The sequence below is a fragment of the Rhinichthys klamathensis genome, unplaced genomic scaffold, assembly GCF_029890125.1.
Source record: "Rhinichthys klamathensis goyatoka isolate OS25496 unplaced genomic scaffold, OSU_Roscu_1.1 h1tg000523l_1, whole genome shotgun sequence".
NCBI lineage: Eukaryota > Metazoa > Chordata > Actinopteri > Cypriniformes > Leuciscidae > Rhinichthys > Rhinichthys klamathensis.
Window position 1 is genome coordinate 523532 of NW_026607002.1, and position 8680 is coordinate 532211.

Consider the following 8680-nt stretch of genomic DNA (forward strand, 5'->3'; position numbering starts at 1 on the left):
TAATAACTGTAAGTTACTGTTTTTTGCAATGCATTATGGGAGAACTTGGTCGCTTCAAATTTCGTCTTGACCACCAACAGTATGACACTGTTATTTAACAGTATAAAACCATATTTTCCCAAGTACATGTGAGAAGACATTTTAGTTTATCTGCATGAGGTCATTTTGCAGCTCTGCCTGTTATTCATTTATTTGTAAACTATTACTTTTAAATATTAGATTTTAAACATCCCGTGATGTTTTTGTGATTTAAATCGGATGAAGCGACTGTTTTAATCCACAAGATACCACAGGAACGTGATCCCATTGTAGGCTACAGACTGTCATCACATCACATTCAAACGGGTAAGAAACTTTTATCCAACTTCACATTTTCCTAAAATGTATCTGAGTAAAAAAATTAGTATGAAATGTTTTGTCTTCTTCTATGTTTTATTGTGTGGTTACAATTTTAATGTGAGATTCAAACGGTCCATTATCTGCTACTGTTATTTGCAACTACGTATTTGATTTGATCTGTAGCCTAAGTTACCAAGTAGGCTACCTCTAAATATATAAAAATTATCCAGTGAAGTGTAAAATGACATGAAAGCGTGTTTTAATCATGGAAAAAGTAACCGAGTAAAATATGATAGCTTGTTTGTGAGCTCGTTAGCATTCTCAGACTGCATTTGGTTTGCTACCGTCACATGCACACTTTATGCATATGCAACGGACACATGTCCCAATCTTTATCTAAGCAAAAGATACGCGAGGTATGGTAAAAATTCATAATTCTTGTGTACTGTGAACGTGCGTGTTCAAACCGCTGCAGGAATAGCAGCATAACAGATGGATGGACGGAATGTCAAATTTCTGATTTTTCTTTTTTATTGAGACTTTATTTTGTTTATTTATTTTTTATGTATCTCTTCTTTACATTATGTTTTTCTTGTCATTGTAGTTCAACTCATGAAGGCTTACTTTGTAGAGAACCAATGACTGCTTCTTTAAGAAACTGTAAGTTTGCCTATTGTTTGTTCTATGAACACCTGAATAGTAATTGTTCACCTAAAAATGGTAGTTCTCTCATCATTTACTTAACCTTATGTTGTCTCTTTCTCTTGGAGGATAAATTAAGATATTGTCGTGGAGAAATGATGTCTGTTTGTTTGCCCAAACAATGGAAGACGAATGGGGACCAAACCTTCAAGCTCCAAAAGGAACATAAAGGTACAGTACAATTAAAGGGATAGTTCACCAAAATTTGCCCATGATTTACTCACCCCAAAGCTATAGGTGTACATGACATGAGTTATATTAAAAAATGTCCTGGCTCTTCCAAACTAATGGCAGTGAATGGGCCCCATTTTTTTAGAATTATGAATAGCCAAATTTCTATCAGTGAGCTAACTGTGCTAGCAAGCTGGCTAGCTAATGCACACTTGAGGTAATGTTTCCATGTTTTGTTCAAATATTTTGATTTTACCACGTAGTTATACTGCATTACGTGTAAAACAAAGGATTTGATAGACAGAAATATGTTATTATAGTAATTATGATAGAGATAAACTATGTCCCCTGGGGGGCGTTTTACTTCACAAGCTATGACTTTAAAAAAATTTAAAAAAACTTTTAAAATATAATTATATTCCTCATAAATATGCTCTCAAACTACAGACTTCACTATTCATTTATCATACATCACTGCGATATCCTGCAGAACAATATTCTCTTAAACACTTGTTTACTAATATCGGAAAATTATAGCGTTTATCATGTAATCCTCTTCTACGTCGATGGTGTCAGCTTCTCCATGGAGATTTGTATATCCCCGTTGTCAACGTAGTGCATAGCAACAGTAACAATTTATCTTGACTCCCTCTAGTGGTGATTTTGGGAAAAACAGGTGGGGGCGTTTCCCCCCACTTTACCCTACAGCTACACAAGTCAATATGACATGTTAAATCACCTAGACTATCTAGTTTAGTCCTATTCTTTCCATATTTATGGCCATTCGTGTGACACTTGAAGGCTGAAAACTTAAAAAAAGTTATAATGCATTCAGGGAAACCACACTTAAATTATGCATTCGGCAAAAAACTATGAGCTCGCATGTGCCTGGTGGGAAGAGTTTCACCAAATCATCTAGTCCACGAACCCATGAGAAAAAGCATTGTCCAAAGTTGTCTAAAGCCCGGTTCAGACGAGACGATTTTAAAATTGTCGGCCGATTTTCCAAACCTGAGAGACCCCACACACGGCGATCAAAAATCACGGGTCTAACAGTTTTGGTCGTACAGTGTGTGGTGCGCTGCCACACGGCAAAATCAACACATCACACACGAACCGATTTGACTCTTGAGCATTCCCAGATCAGACGGAAAATCTCGCAAAATCCCTCGAGATAAACAATCATGGCGGACGAAGAGGATGCTGTGGCGATAGTTTGTAGTTTGTTTTTAACCGAAAAAAAAAAACGTTATCAAAAGAAAAGGCGATGGTCAAAGAATCTCCGACATCCACCGGACTTTCTGGTGCGTTATGCCGCCGGCTGTTTTGATTTTGTTTCCCGGTGCTTCCTCTGTGCCTCGTCACCTCGCTTTCTGATTGGTTACATGCCACAGTCCACAGGCTGCGTGCTCGTTTGTCCCCCGCGGACACCACACACGAGGAGAAATCGGGCCAAAAAAATCCAACATGTTGGATATCCCTGATTTGAGATCGGAAGCGGTCCTGACGTCCTTCCGAGCAGACGAGAGCAGTCTTAACACACCACACACTGCAGGAATATCTGATCAGATTATTTTACGATAATCGGAGCATCCTTAAAGGGCACCTATTATGCAAAATTCACTTTTACATGCTGTTTGAACATAAATGTGTGTTGGCGTGTGTGAGCAAAACCACCCTAGAATGATAAAAATCCACCCAGTGTTTTTTTTACAATCTCAATACTTCATATGCACTCTCTCAGAATGAGCTGTTCTAAGATTCAGCTTTTTGTGACGTAGAACATGGGAAAGGGGTTTGATTGACAGTGTGGTTGAGGCAGACCCCTCCCTCGGTGATCTGATCCTCCATTGTTGTTTCAACGACAGCCGGACCGCTGTTCTGAAGATTTGTGCTGCCTTCTAGAAAATGCCTCCTAAGAAAAATAAGTGTTTTGTTGTGGGCTGTAATACTGTAATACAGGTCTTGCTACAAAATTAATCCTCAAGGGTGGAACGTTGCCTAGTGTTCGCGATCCAACGACAATTCCTGAAGAAGTAAGTGTATTTTATGATTTCTGAGGTAACGTTAATAGTCATCGACAACAAATGTTGTTGTCGTCGTCGTCGTATGATTTATGTAATTTAAACCTTTTAAATAACCACACGTTTTCATATGTTTTTTAAGATATTGTATTAAAAAGTGTTCTATCTCCCTGCAGCATATATTTTCTTGTTCTGTCGCCATCTTCTCACATTTGCCACATAAACACCTGTTCGAGAAGTGAGGTAAACATGACCAAACAGGTCTCTCGCATTAATGTAATTTTATTTGTAGGTAGCAAGCGTTATTATCGGTATTTGTGTTTGTGTTTTCAAACATTTGCGTCAACGTTATCACAGTTTGTGTGTGTCTGTGTGTGTGTTGCACAGCGATGACAACGCAATGAGTTCATAAATGTATCAAATAACCATTCCGAGACATCCTGGTCCATTCTCGATCGTGTTTCTTCAGCCGGAGTCTCTTCGTCATCTGGGTCGGACTCTGGTTCAAACATGTATGGCCGAATGCCATACACAATTGCGGGTCTATCACTCTCGGCCATTATGGTTCTACCGACTGTTAATTGCCATAGTTATGCAAGTTACGCCCACATCCAGTGGCAGGGTGGGGATTAGCAGCTCATTTGCATTTAAGGTCGTCTGCCTCAAAACAGCTTGTTTCAAAACAGGCCCCAAAAATGACACATTCAAATGGTTATAATAAATTAACTGGGGGGTATTTTGTGCTGAAACTTCACAAATACATTCTGGGGACACCCAAGACCAATATTACATCTTGTAAAAAGGGCCATAATAGGTGCCCTTTAAGATTGTCGGAAGGGGTAAATCGGGACTAAAATCGGCCTAATTATCCTGCCGTGTGAACCAGGCTTAAGGGGCCAAAGTTCACATTCAGAGCCATCAATTTGATATTCTGATTTGGCCGAAGCTGGATTTTCAACAAAGTGAAATCACTCATAAACTATCTGAACAGAGAGAAATAAAAATAAGAAATAAAAATTAACAAAACTTATGTGATTTATTTAATTAATGAATTTACCTGTTTACCTCAGGGGGTTAAACATTGTAACACTGATCAAGTAATATATTTTTTAAAACCAAAACTGTACAAGATGTTTTTCAATTTATATTTAAAGAGGCGTTTACAATTAAGATGAAATGAAATATGCAGTGTCTGTGACAAATACCTGTTTTACATCTGCTATCAGGTGTATAGAGATGAACTAACTTTGACTTTACATGGATTTTGGTCAATAATAAAATAAACATGAAATATTGATAAACAAATAACTTAATGAATTATCTTATTACCTTGATTCTTCTTTGGAAGCAGATTCTTTGGTCTGTTTATTCTTGGTTTGGTGACAGAGCTCTGACTCTTTGTGTCTTGTCTTGTTGTGAGCGCAACCGTGTGCTCTTCTGTTTAGGTGTGTTGTTTTGTCTGTTTGGTGTCTTGTATTATTTTCATGTTTTCACTGTGAAGCTGCTTTGATACAATCTGTATTGTAAAAAGCGCTATATAAATAAAGGTGACTTGACTTGACTGGTGCCAGCACATGGCGTCCTGCATGTTTCCCTGTGCTCGGCTGTCTGTGTAGCCCCACCCATCGTGTTATCTGTTATTGGTTAGTTTTTCTCACCTGCTCTCCCTCGTTACCTTCCTCGTTTGCTTCCCTATTTCTTCTCCTCGTGTTTGCTGTCCTGTGCTGGATCATCATCGTTGGTCATGGTATGTCGCCAAATCGTTGACTTGTGCGTCCCTTCATGTTTTCAGTTCAGTTAAGTTCAGTTTAGTCCAGTCTAGTCTAGTCTAGTCTAGTCCAGTTCAGTTTAGTCCAGTTAAGTCCAGTCCAGTCTAGTCCAGTCCAGTCCAGTCCAGTCCAGTTCAGTCCAGTCTAGTCCAGTCTAGTCCAGTTTAGTCCAGTTAAGTCTAGTCTAGTCTAGTCTAGTCTAGTCTAGTCTAGTCTAGTTTAGTCCAGTCCAGTCCAGTCAAGTCTGTTCGGTTTTTCCCGCTCTGGGTAGTTTTTGTTGTGTCTGTTTTATTTTATTATTTAAGAAAAGAAAAGAAAAAAACTAACCTGTATTTGAGTCCTCGCTCCTACCACCGTACCGTGACAAGCAGTACATTTCATTCTAGATGGCGTCATTTGTCATCATCAGTCATTTAAATATTTCATGGATCAAGAAATGAAGTTTTATGTAACAAAGTTCGGAAGGAGCACATTCAGGTAATCAACCAATCAGCACAAGAGGAAGCCGGTATAAATATAGCCTTCCCTCATCTCTGTCTCATGACAGTTTCACAGCATCCCTCCACCACCCCACCTCACTCTTGGCTAGTTGTCTATCCTAGTCAATAGGCGGGAGTGCTCTGGGTTCGGGCCAAATTCTGGACGGCACACCAAATACGCATAAATTACTTCTACATCTGATTTCATGTACGTGTAAACTTGTGAAACAGCTCTAAATCTGCTGTGAGTTATTTATCAGCCTGTGAATCCATTTAAATCTGTGTGTCAGCATTTATTCAGAAGTCAGCGTTCACATCAGCTATATCAATTATTGTTTTTATTTTATACGCCACGATGTGCCAACCAACCTCACTCATGCTTCCCATTTCTAACACTCATATATTTTAAACATATCTTTCCAATATATATATATATTTTTAAATACAATAAATGATTTTTTTTATGGACATGCTCAGTTTTATTGTAAAAAGTCAAAAGCTTAGTACAAATGTACAGGCAATAACACAACTGTAATTGATTTTAGACTCCATGAGGAAGGATAAAAGGGATGGTGGAGGGTTTGCAACCTTTCTGAGGGGTGATGAAGATTACAGAGTGATGAAGGTATGAGAAACGCTCAGTAGAACAACTGAATGTAAATGGGGGAAATGAGGAGAGAATTGTTGCTGATTTTAGTGCTATAATAACGTTATAATGTGGAATAAAGGAACTCAGCCTTAATTAGACTGAATTCTCTTCTCACTCCAGCCCAGTAGATGGCAGACTGTGTGGTTAGTTCACAAGCCGCCAGTAATCCTACAGTAGAGGAAGATGAATGGTGTTCCCTCAGCCCACAAGTAACACATCTTGGTGAAATCTTCAGCTGGAGTCTATAAAGTGAGTTAGTTTTTATGTTGTAACAATTCATGTTCATTTATAATAAACGGTTGTGCGCTGCGGCCTGGAGAGAAGTTGTGATGATGAGAGAAACGGAGGTTTTTGTACACCGAATAAACTCACGAATGATTCACTCTTTCGAAGCGCTGCACGCTGGCGACACCTGCTGGTCAGAACGGTGTAAATGCATGAAGAACAGCCCGAACATGTGTAATAATACCGTTTACAAACTTTTTTATTGAAACCGTTATCTATATAATCTACAAATCATTTAATATCTTAAATATGACGCATATGTAGCTATGATTTGTGTGTTCTCATCACTAGAGAGTGGAGAGTCACTACAGTTTAAACGGTGCTGTATCAGGCGAAAGTGTAAACAAGGCTTACGGCTAGGCTAGTATGCTAAAAAGGTTAAGCACCACACAACTATTGACCTATTAAAATACTGTTGAACATGCATGTCTTCCCACAGGAGAAGAAGCAAGGAGGAATTACTGCAGGAGAAACTACTGACATACTATTGAAAATATGGATTTTGAGGAAGAATCCTGGAGAATAAAAGATGAAGATACAGAGGAACAAATAACGTTCGGTCAGTGTCCATTCTTGTTTCTTTATTAATAACTGCTGAAGAACATTAATACTATAAACCCTCATTTACTCAATTATATAAGCAGTAAAATAACATTAGGCTAACTAGGAACAGATATGAAAATACAAGATGAGTTTGGGAAAATGGATTTATTGGCAAAATGTTGTATTGTAGATGTATTTTCCTAAACTCATCTTGTATCTCTTCCTAGTTAATGTTATTTTACAGCTCATATAATATCTTATAGTTTGTCTTCCTAGTTAATGTTATTTTACAGCTCATATAATATCTTATAGTTTGTGTAATTTTAAAGTAGTTGCCAAGATTTGATGACTTATAATTTCAGAAGTATGTTTAGCACCCAATAAATAGCCATAAAGGAAATCACATTCTGCTATTAAACTATGGGTTGCTTTTTATTTTAATATTGAAATGTAATATGTTCGTTTTAGGTCTGATGGAACAGAGTGAAGTGGAGGAGAAACTCCATCAGTTTCAGAAACCTCAACAAAACACTAAAAGAAGAGGAGAGAAATGTCTTTGCATCTGCTCTGAGTGTGGAAAGAGCTTCACAACTAAATCAAGCTTGAAGAATCATATGAGAATCCACACCGGAGAGAAACCCTTCACATGCCGTCAGTGTGGAAAGAGCTTCACATGGGAAACTAGTCTCAAAACTCATCTGCTGTTTCACTCAGGAAAAAGATCATTTCGCTGTGATCAGTGTGACAAGACATTTATTTTGAAAGCGGAACTGAAAAGACACATAAAAATTCATGCAGATGAGAAGCCTCATGTGTGTTCTGTTTGTGGAAAGAGTTTTTCACAACTCCAATATTTAAAAATTCACCATAGTATTCATACTGGTGTGAGACCTCATGTGTGCTTGGACTGTGGGAAAAACTTCACTAGATCCAGTGACTTAAAATCACACCAGAGAGTTCACACTGGAGAGAAACCGTACACGTGCTCACACTGTGGACAGAGTTTCTCTCATTCATCATCCTTGAAAGATCATGAGAGAATTCACACTGGAGAGAAACCGCACCAGTGCTCTTTATGTGGCAAGAGTTTCAGCCAATTATCTGGTCTACGAACTCATGTAAAAAAGCATTGCCCAAAGTTGTGTAAGTGAGCAAAGTTCACATTCAGATCCATCACTTGAAAGAAAATTATTTGATATTCAGATTTGGCAAAAGGTGGAATTTCAACAGAATGACTTCATTTAAAGGGCACCTATTATGCAAAATTCACTTTTACATGGTGTTTGAACATAAATGTGTGTCGGCAGTGTGTGTACACAACCACCCTATAATGGTAAAAATCCACCCACTCCTTTTTTTAATCCCCATAAATCATAAGCAGTGTTTCAGAACAAGCCATTTTTAGATTTTGTAATGTCACACTACATTATTATAGGGTCTATTTACCATGACCTCATGTCCTCCATGTTTATCTCCTTGCCAGAGCATTTAACAGTAGCATTCAAGTAAGAAATGTATTCTTATTAAAGCTATTACATTTTTTTCAATCAAGAGCAGTGAGTGATTTTCTGTTTTTCTTTTGTTGTTTGATTCATATTAACAGCAGATATTGCAGTAGGTTCTATATATTACTCTGCTTTAATACACAGATCTAATATACTCATCTGATTTCTTTCCCCGCTGTTTACACACACATAACTGACTGTTTATGAGAACTTT

General features: G+C 37.9%; 1 protein-coding gene across 1 annotated transcript; it reads left to right on the top strand.

Annotated features, from left to right (window-relative positions):
- Nucleotides 1-7397: 7397 nt before the first annotated feature.
- On the top strand, nucleotides 7398-8404 carry LOC130073089 (oocyte zinc finger protein XlCOF15-like). Its single transcript, XM_056238522.1, has one exon. The coding sequence runs from the start codon at nucleotides 7417-7419 to the stop codon at nucleotides 8110-8112; it is 696 nt and encodes a 231-aa protein (XP_056094497.1). The 5' UTR covers nucleotides 7398-7416; the 3' UTR covers nucleotides 8113-8404.
- Nucleotides 8405-8680: the final 276 nt, after the last annotated feature.